Below are 25065 nucleotides of genomic sequence, written 5' to 3' on the forward strand. Positions count from 1 at the left end.
TTTATGATTCACATGAGAAGACCTCAAAAGCTCTTTGCATCATACAGTCTTTCACACTCCAGGGATCTGCTTATAAAATTCTCTACTCTTATCAAGAATCAATGCAATATATCACAAAATACAAATGATCAACAGTGTTGAGTATACACAAAGAAGTTTTCTGTTGACAAGGAGGAAAAACAGACACACAGAAAGCCCTCTGAAAATAAACTGCTTTAAGAATCAACTGTGACAGTTCCAAGTACAAAGTACTCTGAAAGATTCTTGTAAGAAATGAACATGCTCATTGTTGAAAAAATTAGAATATTATTGACACTTTAAAATCTACTCTAGTTAATTGATACAATTTTGTTCATCTAGATTACATGGAAAATCTGCATCTTTTTGAGAAGCATCAAAGTCCTGTGACTATAAGCCCACTCAAAAGAAAAATAAGGAAGAAGAAAGGAGTTGTTCTGACTAGAAAACCAATGCATTTTGTACAAGAAAATCTTGAGGTTATATAATCACCTGCCAACACTGTAAATGCCTACTAATGAAGTCATGCAGTAACATTTCATTTCATTTTGCTCCCAGAGGGGGAAAAAAGAAAAAGAATCTTTTAATTGGAAATCACTTAGCTTGCAAGAGCTATCACTATGCACACGTACTCACTAACTCAACCACCTTGTCTCACTGCAGCAGACTGAGACAAATAGCAAATTACAGCATGTCATATAGAAAAGTTTGCCTAAAATGCTGTTCACTACTTTAAAAAAATATTCATAAAAATATGTACGTTTGCTATTCCTTATATGACTCTTTTAAGGTATGGAGCTGACTAAGCTCATTTTGAAAGAAGGAGTCCTTCAGGAAACACTGAACAGAAAACCAATTGCTTTGGATTTAAATCCCAATGTTTCAGCACAGCTAGAAATACAAGGCTAACTATACCAGCTGGAAGAAGGGATGCAAGGCAGTTATCCCAGCAGGCCAGTCCTCAATATCTTGCTGGAGTTCAGGTCTCTGGCCTGTCCTCAAAAGCAAATGACTTTACTCCAGACTATAACCTCAAAGAAAAACTGACAAGGCAACCTCTGCTTGACCTCCTCGACTCTTCCACAGACAATGGCTTTGATTCCATCAGTGTGTAACATGACACACATTTAGTTACCTTTCTAATGCGTTAAACTTTTCTTTGAAGTAAAAAATAAGCAGCAATTTGTAAAAAATATGCTGCTCAGCTGACTTGTTATTCTCAAAGCACCACAATTTCAGGAATAGCTCCATCCAAATCAGACACAGAAAAACACATCCAGTGTCTTGCATAAGCTGTTTTACAAGAGCAGCAAAAAAGAGAAAACAAACCTTTTTGGTTTGTTGGGATTTGGGAAGTTTTGTTGAGTTATTTTTTTTTAAATCATGCTGATACATTCTGATAGAACCCTATGTAGAATTTAAAATATTTATTGCACAATATGTGAGACCATAACAACTGGATGACAATCCTCCAGATAGATTTTATTAATATACCAGTCTGTGAGCCATAGAAACCAGAAACTATGGTATGCAAATTCCTTGTGTCACACTGTACAACAGCGTTATCATCTTAGTTCTATTCAAGACAACTCCAATGTCTGAAGTTCCCACTGCAGTCCTGTATTTATGTGGAAAAATATCTTACAAAAATTACAGAAACGTAAATTTCTCATGGAATAACTTCTCTGGTGTTAGCAAAGAGCAAGGTTCTTCCAAGAAATCCTCCAAGAAAATAATCTAGGAAAATCTAAAGGTAGAAATCATCTTATGTAATATTAACAGCTAAGTTCAAAACATGTGAGTCCAGTTTTTATGACAAGTGGAGAGAGATCTGGCACTTCCAGATGGCAACTCATTTAATACTAAATAAATCTTCTGTCCTTTTTTATCATCCTCTGAAAATGCCCATTTCTCTTCACTGAGCCTGAATGAAGCTTGGCGTCATACTCCTAAGTCTTAGAAAATGAATACTTGGGGAGCTCAAATTAGGCAAAGTCCCCTTAAAACTTTAAAAAAATCACCCCTAGTTTTTAAAAACACTATTAATCTCAGTTTAAATACAAAACATTATTACTTTTTCATCAAATCCTGTTTATTCTAAATTATTAGAATCAGGAACATAGTAAATAGTAATGTTATGTTCTGTAGGAGGAAGTTAAAAATAAAAATCTCATTTTACAATTTTCTAACAAAGCCTTTTGTCCATTTATAACAGAAGCTGTTTGGCTGATTTCAGAAAGCAGGAGTTCACTCTTTATAGCTGTTACCTAAAGTCTGAAGAATACGTCCTATTAAATTATAACAATTTTGACACACATCAAATTACTAAATGCTATATATATTGTTCTCTCAGTATTTATTTTTAAATGGAAAAAGCATACTTAGCAATTAGGAAGTTGATCTACTGTAAAACTGTTTTTTCTTTTCCATGGGGTAGTAAGATTCTCATTTTCAGTAACTGTCCCACAAATATCAAGTAACTCAATTGGAAATACCGTGGTGAGTCACAGCACTCCAAATCTTAAGGTCAATCAGTAAGTGACCAAGGTAGAAGCTGTTCCTACCACATGGCTTGAACACCGGGTGCAGCTACCCAGTCTGTGATGTTTCTATGCATGGATACAATGAACACTGAAAGGAATGTATGTCACAGGTGTGGATGATGTCACAGGTTTAATTAGGCACCCTAATTAAATGACTAAGTCAAGCCCCAACAACAGCCTTATAGTATATCTGTCATCAACAAGTATATATAACATTTGCTAGAGAGCTTCAAAATCCCTCTCTGTGCACAGGGGTAGAAAAGGGAAAAAAAAAGCTGTAAGCAATCTGTAGTAGAGCAGGCCAGGGCACCATGACAAAGCACCATTAGCAGCTATAGCAGTAGAAAGTCTGTTGGAGAACACAAACATGCAGACAAACCTCAAAAAAAGAGCAATCAATTGGCTCAATATCATCACGGTGAAAATAACATCAAGGTTAACAACGTTTTGTAAATACACAGAATAAATTAAGACTCAATTCTAACCAAAAAAGAGAGAGTCACTTGACAGAAAGACAAAAATTCTGCTCAAGTAATTAAGGATATAGAACAGTTGTCACACACTGTTACTATTACAACAAATCTAAAAGGTCACCAGAAGATGATGTTAACACTACAATTATAATGTAGGCAAAATATTAAATAAACTTACTTTGTTAGAGAAAACAGACCTTTAATTTAATTTCAGCATTACTGTCTGAATAACAACAGGATGAGTAACAACAGGATGACTCACACTTAAAAACACCAGTCAACTGAAGAGTTACAGACAGTTCAACATTTTTAATAGGTACGTTATAATGAAGGTTAGTAGAATCGCTTCATATGAAGAATGTTCTTCCTACTAGAGAACTCACTTTTTCCTGTTACACTAATTTTAGCACCTGGGTTAAATTTGCCATGCTGAATATCTGAATTAGATTTCCCAGGGAATATTTTAATCTTTCCATTTTAGAAACCCTTGTTTCTGAAAATAAAGTTTTATTACACTTAAAAAATTACCATGGTCTTCTCTTTGAGGGTAACCATTTACATCCCTACAAAAATCCACTCTCGGGTTGACTTGAATTGCATTTATTAATATTTAAATTGTCTCTCCCCATCCTTCCATGCTCTATTCACAGCCATCTCAAACGTCCCTGTTCTACAAAAAAATCTTCCACTTTCTGACTTTAGTGGGGCATAAGATTCACAGAACACTGTATCCTGCCAACCTCTACTAGGGGGATGGGAGGAGAAGACTAATAACTAAAACCATAATTATATGTTCTTAACATTTCTTTGCAACAACATGTGTGTGGTTATTTCAAGTTGTACACTCTACTGAACATGCAGTAATCCTTCATTTTCTAGAGGCTCAACTATGATATCTATAACCACTTCCCCCACCCCTCAACATTATTTTTAATATTACTATAAGAAACCAAGATAATCTTTGGACTTACTCGGAAGTAGTCACTGCAGGCGGCCAGGACTGCTTTATGCGCGTGGAATTTCTGCTCTTCGGCAATGAGGGTGATATCACAAAGTATGCCATCACTTCTCTGTTGATTCAGGGCTGCCAGGACAGCATCATTATGGGAGCTGGACTGACAAAGCCTCTGACCTGTCAGCATTTCCTGAACGCTGAGAAGAAAAAGGGGAAAGATTTTGTCAAAAAAAAAAAAAAGAGTAGGATACAAGCAGATTCTGACAGAAACACAGAACTTTTTCTAAGACAAGACTGTTTGATAATTGAAGGAAAAATAGTCACAAACCCTTTCAGGCAAAAGATCTTTATATAGTATAGAAATCACAAAAAAAGCTCAGTGTAACAAAGTATTATGAAACCTGAGTTTTATATTAAGTATTATATACTCAAATTTTAAAACCCCAACTGTTCTGATTTTCATTTGCTGCAATGGAAGTCAGCTGGACTCACAGGATTAACTCAGAATCATTGTAGAATTAAGTGAAAAAGAGTAAGGGGCCTAGGTCCACAGAGCAACAGACAAATTGAAGTAGCTCAAAGTGGTACATCAGCAGAAAGTAGCATGTACCTATGTATGTAACTAGACATACTAAAAGAATGAAGACTCGCGGTCTCAGGTGGACAGTTCAAATCTGATACTGCATTAGTGAATGTTTTCAGACCATTTCAGATCATTCACATTTATGAAGTGCTATAGGGTTTGTTGGTTGGTTTGTTATGTAGTGGGGGGACAGGGAATGTTTGCTTGTTTTTAAAATGCTGAGGATTTCCACACCTATGATTTTTTTTATTTTTTTTATGAACCTCTCCTTGTCTGAGCACAAGATTTCCATTTCACCTAGTCTGGTATTGTCTGATTTCAACTGCCTTTACTACAGCAAAAGGAACAGATGATATAAACACTGATGCAAACAAAAACAAATCAAACTAATCTGCAAATCCTCCTCATTGTAAAACAATGTGGTTTATTTGAAATCTACGAAATTGTATCAATTTATATTGCCTGAGAGTCTACATCTTTATAGAAGGTGAATTTACAGAGTCATTCCTGAGTAAGTCACACTGAAGGCTGTTTTGTTTTGGGTTTTTTGTTTGTTTGTTTGGTATTTTTATTTAGGAGTAAATAAATTAAACTATCATCTTTTGACTACAGTCATGGGATTCTATGCAGTAGCTGTGTGGCTGAGACTTTCCCATGAACACACCCTCAGTACTACTTATCCCACTCCTGCATCTTGGGCAATAAACTAATGCAGATCTGCCATAAAGACTGTTTGCTCTAATCTAACCAAATCTTTAAAGAAAACAAGAACTAAGACATTTCTTCTAGAAGAAGGATGGCCAAAACAGAATTACACAGGAATAACCTGTGTCTAAATTTCACTTACAAGTGAAAAAGCACTGATTCACAAAACAGAACATGGCCACTTTGTAATGATACTGTCAGTTGATATACTCAACAGCTATAACATGCAAGCAATTTCTGATTTTCTTCCACTGCAGAAGTATGGCATGGAAAAGGGAACACAAATGGAATGATACGTTGTCCCAGTAATACCAGGTAGATGCCTGCACTCCCAGTTCAACTCACGAGTGTTAACTACTCTGTAAAACAGAACAACTACCAGTGTACCAGACTAGTGCAAGGCTCTGCAGAAAAGGAACTAGATTAATAATTCTGCTGACTTTTCTGCCTGAATGTGCTCCCAGAAAGTAATTAAGTAAGTATCACATTCTCTGATGAGACAATAGGCAACAGAAATACATGAGAAAGTCTAGACTGGCAAGTACATATAGATGATTAAGACTCTGTAAGAGAGAAAGAGACAGAATGGGACATTCTGGAAGGTGGGAAGATGAGTTTAGAGAGAATGCTTTTAAGCCATTTCAAAGAACTGGAAGCATAATATATGTCCTGAATAGTGTGGAATGCTACACATACCAAGAATGATCACCAACCATCAGTTCAGATGCATGAATGTAAATGCCAGGTGCTTCCACAACCAAAGATTCCAAGTATAGACAAAGGCATGAACAAGATAACATTTGAAGAGGCTCTGGGCCCCAGACACGCTGCTCTGCTAGAGGTAACTGGCAACATGAAAGTAATATTTTGCAGTTTGTAACATGGTTATGTATTTAATAACTTCAATTTGTCCCTAATGAACAAAAATATTAGTTTCAGTTTTCTACTCTGTTAACTGATGTTTTGGTAAACATCATACTAAATGTGATTTACTTCCTACATGCTACCAAGTACTATACCTCAAGCACCTCTCAGATGGCATCTTTCAGTTTTGCTCTTCTGAATATCAAAGTTTATAATCCTGTAGGGAAAGCACCAAGCATTCCAGCTAGAAAGAGAAAAAGGAGCATTAAAATTCAAAGCAAACACAGCCTCAGCCTTAAAAGATCAACACTTTCAGGATGTGTAATTTAAAAGCAACTTTCTTTGATTCTTCTATTGCAGAAAGACTACCAAATGCATTAGGTGCATGTGAAATTATATTGGCTAGAATCCAGTCTCAAAGTGGCCTTTCCTCTATTCTTTTCCAGAAATTCCTAACCTACCGTCTGAGTTTCCTTCATCCTTGAGGCACATCTCCTTTCTGCACACTCAGGAACACATACTATTTAAAAAAAATGTGGAAGAGTAAGCCATCTGTTGGTGTTTGTTTACTTCCCTGAGTAACACACAGCTATAAAATTCTTACATCTCTTAGTGTAATCTGACAGGCTTGACTAGGGTCTAAGAGGATTGCAATGCACCTAAACTCATTCTTTGACTATACTAATTTTTCCTAAAGACACCATGTGGCAGTGGAAGGGGGACAGGTTTACTGTAGACTCCAAAAGGCAGCTCCCACCTCTGCCAGAACAACATTCTTGAATGACTTAATTGGTGCTACAACCAAGTTCCACTATCAAGCTGGATATAAACAAACCTTGTGGCAAATACAAACCTTAGAGTACACACAAGCAGTATAAATGCTATGGATCCTTTAAAAGGCAAAACATTAGAGTGATCATATAAATTAACCTATGCTGCTTAATGACTGCTGAATGGTGCTTTTGTAACAAAAAGGATAAAGGATGTTATAACAGATAATTATTTCCCAAAGTTGTCAAACCATTCCAGATCTCACACTGATCTCCCAGTATCTGAATAAGGTGACAGAACTTTCCCATCTCTCCGGTTGCCAGCGTGCCCTGTAAAAGCAGTCACCTTCAATACATGGTTTTTTTCTGCTTTCCAATGAAAATACAGGCGCTATCAGAGGCTTCCACTGAAAGCAGTACTGAAACATTACAAATGTCCTTTCATAGTGTTACTAATTAAACAAACAAAAGTAAAAAGAATCCAGTTCTTTGCTTATATCAATTTGTTCTTAATTTTGATCCTTAATCTCACGCTGATTGGTAGTTTTTACGGTGAAAGCTACTACACTAACCTCAGGGAGAGCCTGAAAAGATCGATGAAGGCTGGTTGATCCCCAGATAACAAACTAACAAGCAACCCATGAGAAAGAATTTTAATCCTTCTTCTATTCTGATGAATTACAATTCTTCATTTTATAAAGCTACAGTTCCTACTTGCCAGAGACAGGGTGACATCTGCTGTCACCTGCACCATAGCAATGGAAGGACCAAGTAAAACCATCCAAGAGTCTTGAATCTTGGAGATTACTAACTTTGATTGCCTAGATTATCTTGAATACAATTGAAGAAACACTCCAGAGAATTCCTTGCTGATTTCAAGTCCTTACTACAAACCACAGAAGAAGTAACAGGCAACATGCTCAGATACAATTATGTGTTTGGCCAGATGAAATGCAGCTTTACTCCACCCCAACCTCAAATGCACTCGATTTAGAATCATAGAATGCTTTGCGTTGGAAGGGACCTCTAAGACCATCTAGTTCCAACCCTCCTGCCATAGGCAGGGACAACCTCACTAGACCAGGTGGTTCAAAGCCCCCCAAGTGACCTGGCCTTAAACGCCTCCAGGGATGGGGCTTCTACGACCTCTCTGGATAACACGTTGCAGTGCCTCTCTAACCTCATAGTAAACAGTTTCTTCCTAACATTTAACCTAAAACAACCCTCTTTTCAGCTTAAAGCCATTGCCCCTTGTCCCATCACTACACCCCCTGGTGAACTTCTTCCATTTTCTTGTGGGACCCCTTTAAGTATTGCTAGGCCACAATTATGTCACCCCGGAGCCTTCTCTTCTCCAGACTGAACAAGCCCAACTGTCACAGCCTGTATTCATAGGAGAGGTGCTCCAGCCTCCTGGTCATCTTTGTGGCTCTCCTCTGGACTCGCTCCAACAGCTCTACATCTTTCCTGTACTGGGTACACCAGAGCTGGACATAAATAGCACTCCAGGTGGTCAACAAGAGCAGAGTAGAGGGGCAGAATCACCTCCTTGGACTGACCAGCCATGCTGTTCTTGATGCAGCCCAGGACACAGCAGAGCCTGAGCTGTTTGGGCACACTGCTGGCTCATGTTGAGCTTGTCATCGATCAGCACACCTAAGTCCATCTCCTCAGGGCTGCTGTCAGTCCATTCTCCACCCACCCTGCAATTAAGCTTCAGATTGTGCCGACCCACAAACAGAACCTCGCACTTGGCCTTCTTGAACTTCATGTAGTTCACATGGGCCCATCTCCAGCCTGTCAATGTCCCTTTGGATGGCAACCCTTCCAACCACCGTGTTGACCACATTACAGAGCTTGATGTCATGGACAACCTTGCAGAGGAGTAAGGGCAGTTTGCTAACACAGCACAGGGATAGGGAAATAACAACAGGTCTTGTGACAGAATACACAAATGGTGGTAACACAAACCACTTCACCAACCCGATGACCAAACAGATGACCAGTCTGCACTCAGGCCCTGCCCTCCCTACCCAGTACCTCTGATGGGGGAGTGTGACATCACATGGTGTGGAGACAACCCTTGCCAGCTTGGCTCACCTGTGCTGGCTCCCTGGGAAAGTTAACTGTGTCCTGGCCAGAACCCGGACAGTCAGGTCCCTGGCATAGAAAACCACATCCCGAACAGCTGAAGTCCGGAGAAATGTATTTACTGAAAAGAGGGTTGTTGAGCTGTGGCTGCCCCCACCCTGGCACTGTCCAAGACCAGGTTAGATGGGGCTTTGGGCAACCTGGTCTAGTGGAGGGTGTCCCTGCCCATGGCAGGGGAACTGGAACTTGATGGACTATAAGATCTGTAGAAATAAGCATTTTTATAATAAGCTCCCCTGAAGCCTGTACAGCACAACACACATCCTTAAAAACACAAGTGGAAATCTTTAATCACAATTTCTTCACCATCTTCTCCATTCTGCTGAATCTTTAAGCCAAGAAATGTCCAACAATCCTGACACTGGTGGCTGCAACTAGGGAATTCCTACACCAGCCAGAGACTAGTAGGGAAGAAATTCAAGCTTTCTCTGACCCTTTCAGGAGGTCCAAACACTGGATCAAAAAAACCATCAAAACACACAACAAAAAAACCCCAAGAAACCCAGCCTGAAGCAGCAGTTAAAGCAAGGAAGGGCCAAGGAACTGAAGGCAAAAGTGTTCCATCTAAAATAACTAAGGACACTTCAAGGAATTAACAAAACATCCACTAAGTCCCATACAGAGTTCAATGTTTTACCCAGACAAATATATCATGACTAAATTTTGCCATACATTCCTTCTCCTCCCAAGGGCCAGTGCAGCTGGCCTCACCTTTTATTTTTCAATCTACATCACACACAGTATCCTTTGACAACAGTGTGCTGTGCAAATAATTTCATCAATACTGCACTGATTTTGTTTAGCAAAATAGAATTACTAATGGAGCTCAAAATTTTTAGTAATCAGAAATTTTGATGGGCTTTTGGGGGGATGGGGACTGTCTGTTGGATTTGTGGGTTTGGGGTTTTTTTGTTTGTTTTTAAACAAGAGCAAATAAGAGACACTTCCACCTCTTGCATGGATGTGCTGTGCCAGGATAGTCCCAAAATCCTTTGTACCAAATTTTTGTCAGTTTCAGATAGTTTAGGTAGAGAAAATGGATCCAGTAACTTTCCTTGGTAGACAAGGAAACTCTTTTAGTCAGAATGTTTAAAGACATCCTATTGTCTTTCTATTTAACGACTTTTAAGTAATTAAATCGGTTTAAAAGATTAGTTTAGAAATGTAAAGATAAGGCATTTGGTTTAAAGGGAAAACTTTAATTCCACCTAAATCCTTCTGTTCTAGTGAAATACTCCAGTATGCTGGAGATTAACAGGAAAAATATAGGCCAAACATGAAAGTCACTAGGTCTTCTGTTTGAGATACACACTAAATATGCTGTGAAGCATTTTTTTTTGTATATGATTTGAGAGATCCATTTTTACAAGTTCCCAATCATGGTGATGCTATCATGTTGTACAACTAACTTTTTATTTTCTCATTGTTTCATTAGTTTATTCATATCCTAAAATGGTGGAAAAGTTAAGAACTTGCAAAGAAAATTTTTAACCCCAGTAATGATCCAGTTAGTGCGGAAAGAATATAGCAACAAATTGGTGGGGGACACAAGGAGACCAGTAGAGTTTTGTGAAAAATCAAGAGAACCATTTGCGTGGATAAGTGTGACATATCCACCTAATATACCAAAACAGTGTTTGTTCTGCAGCAGTCTCATGACATTTCAGCCTTTGGGTGCATTTTTTGTCTTGGTCTTTTGATGCAGCAGAATAGAAAGTAGAGGAGATGTTGGAGCAGCGTGCCACTCCGCTGCACCCTTCACATACTATCAGGCCATGCTGCTTCTCTAATCTAAGGTATAGTTCAAGAATGATTTGCTCAAAGATTATTAAAAAACAGAACTGAAGGAAGCACTATTTCTTCAATTTAGCCAATAATAATATTGTTTAGAAATACTAGACAAAGCAGTTTATTTCCGAAAAGTACTTATTGGCAGAATGCCTCTGCTCTTTTTCAGGAAAGGTTGTCATTTATTTAAGTTACTTTAGTTGTGAGGAACCAATACCACATTTAAGACTTACACAAAAAGCATGTGAGGCATTGGATTTTTATTCCAGTTTACTACTGAAAATAATTTGAATGCCACAAAATTCACACTTTCTTTCTCCCCAGGTAGTAAGCTTTTCCAGTTCACATATCCAACTTTATAGAGGGACTCAAGCCACAGCACTAATTCTGTGCATTAACAGGTTATGTATTCTAGATCTGGTGCCTAAGAAACATTTTTCATCTCTAATCATACTTTTTAGTAAAAATACATAATCATAGTAAACTAATTATGCGTGAAAACCTGCAGCTTTTCTACAATATTTCAAGCTCATACTAAAAAATAGCACTTTGGCAGTTTCATCAATAATTTTCATATCTGCATTATGCAAACAAGAATCGTGTTACAATCGACCTCAGTGTGAACTCAGAGCATGATGACATATGTGTCATTTTTGATAGTAAGTCAGAAACAAAGTGATGTAAAAATTCTGATTTTAAATATGTTCTTACTAGAAAAATAAAACAGCGTTTGGCAATAAACTAGACCTTTCTCCTTTACTAATGCAATTCCACCTTAGACAGCAGACTGAAAGATACTTACCTCTGATTGGGAACTGGAAGCCAGTCCAACAATGCAAGAAAACATTCAGCAAAAGCAATAAGAAAGAAAAAAAACACAATAAGTAAAAAATCAAACTTATACTCTGGTTACTTACAAACTATTTTCTTGTGATAATTGCTGCCTTCAGGCCATCAGCTCCAGTCAATTAGAATCATGAAGCTTCTTGTCTGTCACTACTGAATTACAGTCCGACTTCACAAATCCTGAAGATCTCATGACACATAAATATGAAATGAAACTGCAGGGGTAAGTAAAGGATGTACGAGCAGAACCACCTCTTTATGCCTTTATATCCTCTTCAGGGCTTTACATCTTCTATGCATCTGTCTATATCAGTATTTGGAACTTCCCACACACACCCCTCAGATTAAAAACTAAACAGGTTTATGGTCATCCCTGTAATTTAAGGTACATTTTACCTGAACTACCACTGAAAAGGTTGGTGCCTTCTACTGATAAACCCATACACAATCACAAACACAGTAGCACATTGCCCATGAAAGGAAAAAGTCAGCAGTTCTGATAGACAGCAGGCATTTGGAGTTTGACGACTCTCAGGAAAGATTTTTCTTCCAGGATGTGTGTGTGCAGTTGAACATCTTTTATTTGAAAAAAAGATTGGTTTTGTACAACTATAACAACACTGTGCACTGTCAGATTAGCTTTTCAGAACCCCTCACTGCTGCTGTCATTCAAGCTTTGATACTCCCCTGGCAAAAGGAGGCAGCCCTTCCTTACACATCATCCGTGTGTCATTGTTAGGGAACAGTCAGGAGAACAACATTACAAGGTATCTTCTCCTATTTCTGAATCTTAAGCAACCGAGTATCTAAACCATACAGACAAGTTCACAGTCCCTATAAAAGTTGCCCAGAGAAGCTGGGGCTTCCCCCTCCCTGGCAGTGTTCAAGGCCAGGTTGGATGGGGCTTTGGCAACATGCGGTAGGTGGAGGGTGTCCCCAGCCATGGCAGGGGTTTGGAACAAGATGATCTTTGAGGTCCTTTCCAACCCAAACCATTCTGTGATTTACGACAGGGTGAAAACTCTGGCATTTTAGTTTTGAGGCAAAAAGCTGTTGGCATGAACCTAACTCTTCAATCACTTCAGCCAAGTGTGCTTTCAAGAGTTTTCCTGTAGAGCCCAAGCAAAGAAAAGAGAAAGGGTGACTTAAGTAGTCTGTAATTGAACTTTCATTTGGAATTTCATTTGCATTTTCACTGGATAATAAACAACAAAAATACCCTGTTCTTTAAGCCAAAGCACGTTTCTTCTTAGAAATTCAGTGTGTGGAAGGCTTCTCTAAATGAGGTCAGAATCCTTTGTAGTGGAAAGCAACAGAAATTTAACTGGAAAGATCAGAATGTTTTTCTCGTGGTAAGTCTAGAAACCAAACTGAAATGGACCTGTTAACTAACAGCACTTCCAGAGAATGAGTCTTTATGTTTCAATAAAAGCATAGAGAATTTATATGTCTCTATGGGACCTATAATAATCCTCCAACGTTCTCTACAAAACGGCAACCACGAAGATTAGAAGGAAAAGGCTGTGGGTGCCAGTAGCTGAGTAAATGCTTCTATGAATGACCTTCAGTAGCCACGGGGTGGCAGAGCTACACCAAGATAATCTGTCCCTCTAGACCAGTGACCAGCCTATTTCCAGGAGTTCCCCTCAGCACCACACACAGACACAGTGCTCAGCACCACACACTATGTCTGTTCTGTGGGTGCTTGCAACACCAGGGATCAGAAAAACAAAAGAGGGGAGGGGGGAGGAGAAGGGCAAAAAGCCTGTAAATAACAGTACTACTGACAGTTCTTCAAACATCAGAGTACTGCAACAGGTTAGTAACAGGCCTCCTCCGTGCTTCTATTTTGACCATTTATTCAGATCACACAGTAAGTGATCACAAAAATCACTCTCAGTTTTATCTCACACCATTAAATTAGCATGAAGGTTTTCATACACATTAATGGGCCAATAGAAACCCTAGACACTTCTTCATTGGAAGAGGAGATCATGCCTCTGTGCATCATTTCCATTACTGACATGAGGTTATTGCTGAGAAGTGACAGCAGAAGATGCAGTTTCCGGTCTGTGTTTTGACTGCTAAATGTGTCTACATTCAAGTTTTAAAAAGAATTAATTGAACGATCCATCCTGCCTTGAAATCTGTATGCATTCCAAGGACTTTAAGTGATAATTCTGGCATTGTCTCTGAAAAGGGATAGAACACAAAGAAATCTGACGTTTGCAAACAAGAACTCAAATGTCTCTCTAGTAACCTAATTGATAGAGCTTAATTAGAGTGATCTTTTACTTTAGTACAAGGTATTATCTTAAAGTGAATTTCTTCAAGCGTGTTGTCAAAGCATGTTGTCAAAGGTGTGACTCACACTATAAAATGCATCATATGCGTCCTCAAAATGAATCTTTTCAGACTGAATTTCCTGCTCACCCCCTCTACGCCCTCCCCACCCCTCAAGTTGGTATGTCCGTCCTGCTCCGAGAGGGGTTTTTTATTTGCTGGATTGACACTGGGTATTAACAATAGTGGTCGGTATTGGAACATTTTTTAAGGTAGCCAGTCTGGAACACAGAATAACATCTATGTTAGAAATGGAGTGTGTGTTGAGCAGAGGACAAGAGAAACCAAGAAATTGCTCCTTCAAAGCCTAAATAAAAGCTCCGGAGGAGAATCATGCACTAACTCTACCATCAACTTGGACAGGGCACTCAGCTGTTTTTCTACATAAGAGGTGAGGTGTCCTGATCTTTTCCCAGCAGAGGTGTGAACCGCAGCTTCCCGTCAGCAGGTGATAACTGTACCATTCTCAACCATCTTAATGCTTCAGGAGTTCACGCTTTTCACAGGAGCAGGGAGAAGCCTGCAGTTAGTTCCCATTGTAAATCTGCCCCTTCACACCTCCTGAGCTAAGAGAACAACTTTCTTCCTGTTGGTACAGCAAATTTTCTGTCTTGGTTAAATTAGAGTTTTTATCCAGTTATAACACTGTACAGCCCTGTGTACGTAGCCAAGCTACTCTGGATTTTTGGCTACAGGGTACAGAAAATCCCTCTTGACTTCTTCCATACTGCTTTCTCCCTGCCACATCTGTGTTCTTTTTCTAGCTTAGCTAGTTAGGGTGTTAGAGGTAGCAGTGACTGTGCAAACTCGTTACAGGCAGTGAATGAAATAAAGTGGGCTACAGTCAATACATGATAGAAATTCTATTTTTTTTCTAAACAATAGAAGCTTTTTTGATCGGCAGAAGTCGTGGTGAAGGGTTGGAGGAAACCATTGTCATGGGGAAGGCAAGTGGGGGATTGTAGGATGTAAACCAGTGTCCTTCCAGAATGACATAGGCTTAATGCCCTTAATGATCTTCCCTCTCCTTCTCTCTTCGTCTTTATTCTCTGTGCTTTCTAGTCTTCACTTCTGAAGTGGGCATTTGGCCTTCTTGCCCAGCAATTAGATCTATTTGCAGCTGAACTCTTGCTTCTCCTTACTGTGATCATACTATAGGAAAATGCATCCTTTTCCATTATTTTACCCAGATACTCACCTGACTTTAGTATTGTGCAGTATTCCACTGTTTCTCTTCCCTCTTTGTAAAAGGGGAAAACCAAGAAACAACTGCAGCCACCTCATGTGGTCTTCATCACCTGCTTGTTCCTTATCTTGTTTCCTCTTCTATCTTCTTTCCTACTTTCCATCTTTCTGTTGGCCTCAGCCAAATCTGTTTGATTGTTAAGATGAATGACTTACTGTCCAATTTACTAAAAGCTGCCAGAAACATTTTGATGATCTCACCACAAAAAGGAATTGATTAATATCTTTGTTTTCTTATATTGAACTGTGGTGTAGTGGTTGTTTGCATGCACATAGAGGGAAGAGGAGGATGCTGCTTTAGCAGCAACATAAATATCAGGGGTGTGTGTTTAAAATTCCTTATTCTTCTGGAAGTTGGCACTCAACTCTAGCCTTACAAAGCCTTTCATAGATGCCTGCTTTCACAGTGGCCTTATGAATTTAAGCAGAAGTGAAGACTAGAAAGCACAGAGAATAAAGACAAAGAGACAAGGAGAGGGAAGATCATGGACTAAAACTTGCATGCAACACACAAACATCCAGTGTGGAAGAAAGCAACCAAAAGAATCAATGTCTGTTTTAGCCCACTCCATCTAGATTTTAGAACAGAAATCAAAATCACCAAGTTTTGCATCTTTTTTATGGTGAAGTTATCTGCAGAACACTCACCTTCACTTTCTGCTGACTGTGCTGGATTCTAATGAATAATATCTGACAGTTTACTCAGGCAGCTAATGGTTCCAATTATGCCGCTGTCAGTGCAGCTCTTCCAGATTTTTTTCTTTAGCTTACCTTTTAAAAAGTGTCAAAAAGTTACATGCCCATGAAGTTAAGAATGCTAAAAAAGGAAAGAAGTGCTCCAATGCCCAAATTGAAGTTGCCCAGGATCACCTTCTACAAGAAAAGGCAAAAGGTATTTCTAAGTCCATCAAACTGAAATTCCTCTCATGTGACTTATGTTTGTGTTAAAAACACAAACAAGAAGTAACAATATTAGGAAGATTTAATAAACAATCCCTAGGGCCCTCTTCCCACTTCTGTACACCTGGTTATGGTCATTCCAGCATAAACTCTTGTATTACAGTGATGTCTGCATTACTGTTGAGCAGCAAGCTGCTTTAAGTATAAAAGAAATTTTTACATGTTGCTTTTTATTCTATTCCCTTGTATCTGACTTACAATTTTAAGTAGGGGTAACAGGACCTGGTATCAGCTACAGCTGTGAAGTAGGTCCCTCTAATCAAGACCTGTTTCCTCACAACAAACTCAGAGCGATTCAAACACTTCCATACTGAAAAGCCAGATTTGATTAAAGCAGTAAAGAATTCTATTATGAAAGATAAATCCAAACTAATTAGATTACTAGAATAAATAAGACTTACAGACAAAAGTATTCCTGGACATTGCTTGTGGGTGATATAAGTAGGGGGAGAGAAAGGAGAGGGCTGCGTATCTCCAAGTTTTCTTACACACTGCAATCAAAAAAAGCCGTGAAGTCTGCAGGCATCTCTGGATTTTGGGACTATCATCATTCAGTCACATAAAGCTGACAGGCAGCTGCTCCCTGCTTTTCTCAGTGGTCTCTTACAGGCCTATCTCTTGCACTGGAAGTTCACAGTCCTTTGCAGCACCTCTCCTTTCCTGCCAGACCCATCTTTCAGGTGGAAGTTCTCCATTGAGGATGATCAGCTGCCCCAAAAAAGGGTTGATCGCTTCTGCCACCTTATATTTTCCCCACACAGTAATCACATACTATCTTCTCTGTGATGGAGAAAGTTAATCAATTAACCTCCAACAGCACGTGGCAGAGTTTCCCTCAAAAAGCTTCTCTCCTCCACCTTGTAACAGACTATGCCAGTTATTCCCACTTCCCTACTATATGTTTGAAAGATACATTTTGGAAAGACCTAATTTGGCAGGATGTACAGGACCGACTGACACCTGACTTTTTTTCTAGAAAAAGAGGTTCCAGGCTATAGCTTGAAACTCAAACATCAGTAGACTGTTCCAACAACTTGTAGCTAGGTCTTGACCTAAGCCACCTTGTGTTCTCCCAGAAAATTTCCAAGCATGGCTTGGGACTCGCTGACTTTTCCCAATTAGTTGTTTGGATGTGGCCATGTTATTTTGGAGGCCATGAGACCAGATGTGACCTAGGTGTGCCCCCATTGACCATGGGCAATGGAATCAGCACTGGCACTCTTACATTTGCAAATGCTGATGAAACTTTCCCTCCCTTCTGAGGATGCAGTGGGTGAAATGATCTCCTCTTCCAATGAAGAAGTGTCTAGGGTTTCTATTGGCCCATTAATGTGTATGAAAACCTTCATGCTAATTTAATGGTGTGAGGTAAAATTTGGAGTGATTTTTATGATCAGTTACTGTGTGATCTGAATAAATGGTCAAAATAGAAACACGGAGGAGGCCTGTTACTAACCTGTTGCAGTACTCTGATGTTTGAAGAACTGTCAGTAGTACTGTTATTTACAGGCTTTTTGCCCCTCTCCTCCTCCCTCCCCTCTTTTGTTTTTCTGATCCCTGGTGTTGCAAGCACCCACAGAACAGACATGGTATGTCGTGCTGAGCGCTGTGTCTGTGTGTGGTGCTGAGGGGAACTCCTGGAAATAGGCTGGTCACTGGCCTAGAGGGACAGATTATCTTGGTGTAGCTCTGCCACCCCGTGGCTACTGAAGGTCATTCATAGAAGCTTTTACTCAGCTACGGGCACCCACAGCCTTTTCCTTCTAATCTTTGTGGGTGCCATCAACACTTCCTCCCAGTTTAGTGTCATCTGCAAACTTACTGAGGGAGCATTCAATCCCTTCATCCAGGTCATTTATAAAGATGTCGAACAAGACTGGACCCAGGACTGAGCCCTGGGGGATGCCACTCGTGACCGGCCTCCAGCTGGATTTGGTTCCACTCACCACCACCCTTTGGGCCCGTCCATCCAGCCAGTTTTTATCCCAGCTGAAGGTCCACCTGTCAAGGCCAGTGGCAGCCAATTTGTCAGTCAGAATGCTGTGAGACACCGTGTCAAAGGCTTTACTGAAGTCCAGGTAGACCACATCCACAGCCTTCCCCTTGTCCATTAAGTGGGTCGCCTTGTCATAGAAAGTGATCAGGTTAGTTTGACAGGATCTACCTTTTCTAAACCCATGTTGACTATGCCTGATCCCCTGACCGTCATGCATGTGCTGCATGATAGCTCCCAAGACGACCCTCTCCATGACCATCCCTGGCACTGAGATCAGATTTAGGTCACCCTTTCTCTTTTCTTTGCTTGGGCTCTACAGGAAAACTCTTGAAAGCACACTTGGCTGAAGTGATTGAAGAGTTAGGTTCATGCCAACAGCAGTTTGCCTCAAAACTAAAATGCCAGAGTTTTCACCCTGTCATAAATCATAGAATGGTTTGGGTTGGAAAGGACCTCAAAGATCATCTTGTTCCAAGCCCCTGCCATGGCTGGGGACACCCTCCGCCTACCGCATGTTGCCAAAGCCCCATCCAGCCTGGCCTTGAACACTGCCAGGGAGGGGGAAGCTCCAGCTTCTCTGCGCCACTTTTATAGTGCCTGTGAACTTGTCTGTATGGTTTAGATACTCGGTTGCTTAAGTTTCAGAAATAGAAGATACCTTGTAATGTTGATCTCCTGACTGTTCCCTAACAATGACACATGGATGATGTGTAAGGAAGGGCTGCCTCCTTTTGCCAGGGGAGTATCAAAGCTTGAATGACAGCAGCAGTGAGGGGTTCTGAAAAGCTAATCTGACAGTGCACAGTGTTGTTACAGTTGCACAAAACCAATCTTTTTTTCAAATAAAAGATGTTCAACTGCACACACACATCACATCCTGGAAGAAAAAGCTTTCCTGAGAGTCGTCAAACTCCAAATGTGTGCTGTCTATCAGAACTGCTGACTTTTTCCTTTCATGGGCAATGTGCTACTGTGTTTGTGATTGCGTATGGGTTTATCAGTAGAAGGCACCAACCTTTTCAGTGGTAGCGCAGGTAAAATGTATCTTAAATTACAGGGATGACCATAAACCTGTTTAGTTTTCAATCTGAGAGGTGTGTGGGGGAAGTTCCAAATACTGATATAGTCAGATGCATAGAAGATGTAAAGCCCTGAAGAGGATATAAAGGCATAAAGAGGTGGTTCTGCTCGTACATCCTTTATTTACCTCTGCAGTTTCATTTCATATTTCTGTGGCATGAGATCTTCAGGATTTTGTGAGTTTTCACCCTGTCATAAATCATAGAATGGTTTGGGTTGGAAAGGACCTCAAAGATCATCTCGCTCCAAGCCCCTGCCATGGCTGGGGACACCCTCCACCTACCGCATGTTGCCAAAGCATGTTGTGAAGTCGGGCTGTAATTCATTAGTGACAGACAAGAAGCTTCATGATTCTAATTGACTGCCGCTGATGGCCTGAAGGCAGCAATTATCACAAGAAAATAGTTTGTAAGTAACCAGAGTATAAGTTTGATTTTTTACTTACGGTGTTTTTTCTTTCTTATTGCTTTTGCTGAACGTTTTCTTGCGTTGTTTTGACTGGCTCCCATTTTTCCAAACAGATACAGGTTTTCAATTTCTTACTGCTTTGGTATCATCATTTTCTTTGAATTTAAGTTGTTCAGGTTTTTTTGGGTTGTTTTTTGTTGGGTTGTTTTTTGGTACTACTGGCTTTCTCTTGCAAGTCATTATAATCAGGCGCTACATTAGATGAGAAACTTGCAGTTGAGCTAAGTTGACAACATTGGGCAGGGTTTTCCTCATGGTTGTGACATTCTTGAACATTTTTGTAGAGTAGGAAAAAACCCCTTTCAATTCTTGAAGATCTTAATGAGAAAAGGAACAAGTAATGTCTCCCAGGCAAATTCAAAAAGTAGTTAATATAGTCAGAAGAGCAAGTTTGCAATCAAACTTTGTTTTTAGCTGTTTCCAAGTGTTTCCTTTTTGACAAGTTAATTTGGCCAAGCTCTGATAAAACCCCAGAAGATAATGCTGTCCTTTATTTTCTGTGAATAGTAAGCTCATCTAGTCTTGTTTCTGAAGAGACCTCTATTCTGAGTGAGAAAAGGTGAAGTACAGCTTAAAAGGATGATTTATTCTGACTTAGTAAAACCAGAGCAGTTTAAAGACAAAACCAGAAGCTTCTACAAATAAGGATCTAAACTGGGACAGAAAATTGCCATGGGTAAATCTTAATAGTTTTATTCTGCATCCGTGACAGTGTCCTTCAGGATGTATTATGGAGTCATTCTGGAAGCAAATGGATGTAGCATGCTTCTGATAGTTCTAAATTGTTGCATTTTCCTTTTAAATAAAGAGAACATTTAAAACAGATATTTGACTTTGTCAAAGGGAAAGCAGCATGTCAGAGTCCAAATGCTTTATCTTCATGACTTATCTTGTTGACTCCACATTTAGCTTTTCTACATACTTACGATCCCTTAGGTTGATTTTACACTTAGTGTATGCTATTATTTCTTCTAACTTAGCGAGTTTCTCTTGAATATTTTATTAAGCTGGATTTTGTGAAGTAGTTGCTGATTTTTTCCAATTACAATTTGTCAGTCTTGCCAAATACCTGGGAAGGGAGGAGTCTCAGTTCTCCCAGAGCAGCACAGTGTGTTACCTAGAACTGTGGAGGCAGCTGAGAGGGCTGCAGGTGGATGGAAAGAGCAGCTCAGAAGAGATGGAAAAAGAGGATCTTTTCTCTGTAAACTACCAAAGCCAATGACCAATGAGTGTACTGTTCCAATGGAATGCAGCTTTCTGACTTCCAGATAGGCAACAGACTGCTTGATTTCCTCTAAACCCATGGCGGAGCTCAGGGAATCTGAGGTGAATAAGCATCTTGTGGGGATTGGGATAATTTCGTGACTGCTGTCTAAGGTGAAATTGCATTAGTAAAGGAGAAAGAAATAATTTCTTGCCAAACTCTCTTTTATTTTAGTAACAGGAACATATTTAAAATCAGGATATTCACATCACTTTGATCTGACTTCCTAACAAAAATAACACGTCGTCATGCTCTGAGTTCTTGTTTGCATAAAGCACATATGAAAATTATTGATGAAACTGCCAAAGTGCTATTTTTTAGTATGAGCTTGAAATATGTTGAAAAGCTGCAGGTTTTAAGGCATAATTAACAGATTGTTATTTCCTTCACGATTATGTATTTTTACTGGTTTACTATGATTACGTGCTTTTACTAGGAATTATGATTAGATGTGAAAACTGTTTCTTAGGCACCAGATCTAGAATACATAACCTGTTAATGCACAGAATTAGTGCTGCTATGATCTGGACTGTGGCTTGAGTCCCGCTATAAAGTCAGATATGTGAATTGGAAAAGCTTACTACCTGGGGAGAAAGAAAGTGTGAATTTTGTGGCATTCAAATTATTTTCAGTAGTAAACTAGAATAAAAATCCAATGCCTCAGATGCTTTTTGTGTAAATCTTAAATGTGGTATTGGTTCCTCACAACTAAAGTAACTTAAATAAATGACAACATTTTCTGAAAAAGAGCAGAGGCATTCTGCCAATAAATACTTTTAGGAAATAAACTGCTTTGTCTAGTTTTTCTAAACAATATTATTATTGGCTAAATTGAAGAAATAGTGCTTCCTTCAGTTCTGTTTTTTAATAATCTTTGAGCAAATCATTCTTGAACTATACCTTAGATTAGAGAAGCAGCATGGCCTGATAGTATGTGATGGGTGCCAGCGGAGTGGCACGCTGCTCCAACACCTCCTCTACTTTCTGTTCTGCTGCATCATAAGACCAAGACAAAAAATGTACCAAAAGGCTGAAATGTCATGAGACTGCTGCAGAACAAACACTGTTTTGGTATATTAGGTGGATATGTCACACTTATCCATGCAAATGGTTCTCTTGATTTGTTCATCTCAGAGACGCTGAGATATACTGGTGTTTTCACAGAACTCTACTGGTCTCCTTGTGTCCCCCACCAATTTGTTGCTATATTCTTTCAGCACTAACTGGATCATTACTGGGGTTAAAAATTTTCTTTGCAAGTTCTTAACTTTTCAGCCATTTTAGGATATGAATAAACTAATGAAACAATGAGAACATAAAAAGTTAGTTGTACAACATGATAGCATCACCATGATTGGGAACTTGTAAAAATGAATCTCTCAAATCATATGCAAAAAATGCTTCACAGCATATTTAGTGTGTATCTCAAACAGAAGACCTAGTGACTTTCATGTTTGGCCTATATTTTTCCTGTTAATCTCCAGCATACTGGAGTATTTCACTAGAACAGAAGGATTTAGGTGGAATTAAAGTTTTCCCTTTAAACCAAATGCCTTATCTTTACATTTATAAACTAATCTTTTAAACCGATTTAATTACTTAAAAGTCGTTAAATAGAAAGACAATAGGATGTCTTTAAACATTCTGACTAAAAGAGTTTCCTTGTCTACCAAGGAAAGTTACTGGATCCATTTTCTCTACCTAAACTATCTGAAACTGACAAAAATTTGGTACAAAGGATTTTGGGACTGTCCTGGCACAGCACATCCATGCGAGAGGTGGAAGTGTCTCTTATTTGCTCGTTTAAAAACAAACAAAAAAAACCACAAACCCTCAAACCCAACAGACAGTCCCCATCCCCCCCCCAAACCCCATCAGAATTTCTGATTACTAAAAACTTTGAGCTCCATTAGTAATTCTATTTTGCTAAACAAAGTCAGTGCAGTATTGATGAAATTATTTACACAGCACACTGTTGTCAAAGGATACTGTGTGTGATGTAGATTGAAAAATAAAAAGTGAGACCAGCTGCGCTGGCCCTTGGGAGGAGAAGGAATGTATGGCAAAATTTAGTCAAGATATATTTCTGTATGGGACTGAGTGGATGTTTTGTTAATTCCTTGAAGTGTCCTTAGTTATTTTGGAAGGAACACTTTGGCCTTCAGTTCTTGGCCCCTATCTTCCTTGCTTTAACTGCTGCTTCAGGCTGGGTTTGCTGGGGAGTTTTTTGATCCAGAGAGTTTGGACCTCCTGAAAAGGTCAGAGAAAACTTGAATTTCTTTCCTAATAGTCTCTGGCTGGTATAGGCATTTCCTAGCTGCAGCCACCAGTGTCAGGATTGTTGGACATTTCTTGGCTTAAAGATTCAGCAGATTGGAGAAGATCACAGAATCACAAGGTTGGAAAAGACCTTTGAAGATCCGCAAGTCCAACCATTCCCATCCTATGCTAAACCATATCCTTAAGTACCTCATCAACCCTTTTTTTGAACACATCCAGGGAAGGTGACTCAGCCACCTCCCAGGGCAGCCTATTCCAGGTCCTGACAACTCTTTTCAGTGAAAAATTTTCTTCTAATGTCCAATCTGACCCTGCCCTGGCACAGGTTCATGCCATTTCCCCTTGTCCCATCTCCTGTCACCTGGCTGAAGAGACCATTGCCCACCTCTCTACAACCTCCCTTCAGGTAGTTGTAGGTGGTGGTGATGATGACGAAAATGTGATTAAAGTTTTCCACTTGTGTTTATAAGGATGTGTGTTGTGCTGTACAGGCTTCAGGGGAGCTTACTATAAAAATGCTTATTTCTACAGATCCTAAAGTCCACCAAGTACCAGTCCCCCTGCCATGGGCAGGGACACCCTCCACTAGACCAGGTTGCCCAAAGCCCCATCCAACCTGGTCTTGGACACTGCCAGGGAGGGGGCAGCCACAGCTTCTCCAGGCAGCCTGTGCCAGGGTCTCACCACCCTGGCTGGGAAGAATTTCTTCCTGACATCTAATCTAAATTTGCGCACTTTTAGTTTAAAGCCATGGCCCCTTGTTGCTATACTCCCTGATAGAGTCCCTGTCCAGCTTTCCTGTTGGCCCCTTTAGGTATTAGAAGGGTGCTATAAGGCCTCCCTTGACTGAGCCTTCTCTTCTCCAGGCTGAACAAGCCTTGTTCTCTCAGCCTGTCTTCACTGGAGAGGTGCTCCAGCATTCTGACTGTCTTTGTGGCCTTCCTCTAGACTCTTGGGGATCCCAGAGTCCCCACATATACTGTGAAAGCAGTGTAGAGGAGCAGAATCTCCTCCCTTGACCTGCTGGTCACATTTCTTTTGATGCAGCCCAGGATGTGGTTGGCTGGCTGGGCTGTGCATGTAACTAGCTCCCATTGAGCTTTGCATCCACCAACACTGCCAAGGTTTTCTCCTTAGGGCTGCTCTCAATTCTTTCTCTGCCCAGCCAGTAGTTGTGCTTGGGATTCCTGCAACCCATGTGCAGGACCTTGTACTTGGCCTTGTTGAAGTTAATGATGTTCACAAGGTCCCTCTGGGTGGCATCCCTTCCCTCCAGCATTGTGATCAGACCACATAGCTTGGTGTCATCAGAAAACTTGCTGGGGAGTGCACCGGTTCTCACTGTTCATGTCTCAGGCAAGATGTTAAACTGCACCTGTCTCAGTACCAACTCCTGAGGAATGTCACTGTTCTTGGACATTGGGCTTCTGACCACCACAGCTCTTTTAATGCTTTGGCATTTCTGTGGGTGTTGCAGTGGTGTAATAGTTACAGATGTTAGTTCTGCATTAGCAGTTCTGCTGTGGGACGAGGTATTTAAGGACCTAGTTAAAACTTCTGTGTATACCAGTTAGGTTGCCTGTTGAGTGTTTCCTTTTGGTACTGAGAAATGCAAAGTTTGAACTCAGAAGCCTTGTCTGACTGCTGAAGTGTTGCATAGCTCACATAGGGGTGTGTAGAGTAGTAGGTACATTGATCAGGAAATGTCTTCATTAGTTGACAGCATCCGGACC

At 40.0% G+C, this 25065-nt stretch overlaps 1 protein-coding gene across 6 annotated transcripts in view; it reads right to left on the reverse strand.

Annotated features, from left to right (window-relative positions):
• The window catches only part of KLHL32 (kelch like family member 32), a gene marked incomplete at its 5' end in the record, with an annotated part of 91639 nt that extends 85320 nt beyond the window's left edge, over positions 1–6319 (reverse strand). For all 6 annotated transcript variants that reach the window (XM_084261535.1, XM_084261534.1, XM_084261538.1 and 3 more), the window contains 2 exons: positions 4006–4186; positions 6297–6319. In XM_084261535.1, coding sequence (XP_084117661.1) covers positions 4006–4186; positions 6297–6319 — 204 coding nt within the window. The remainder of the gene's footprint in view (positions 1–4005; positions 4187–6296) is intronic.
• Positions 6320–25065: the final 18746 nt, after the last annotated feature.

The sequence above is a fragment of the Gallinula chloropus genome (assembly GCF_964237585.1).
Source record: "Gallinula chloropus genome assembly, chromosome: 3".
Lineage (NCBI taxonomy): Eukaryota > Metazoa > Chordata > Aves > Gruiformes > Rallidae > Gallinula > Gallinula chloropus.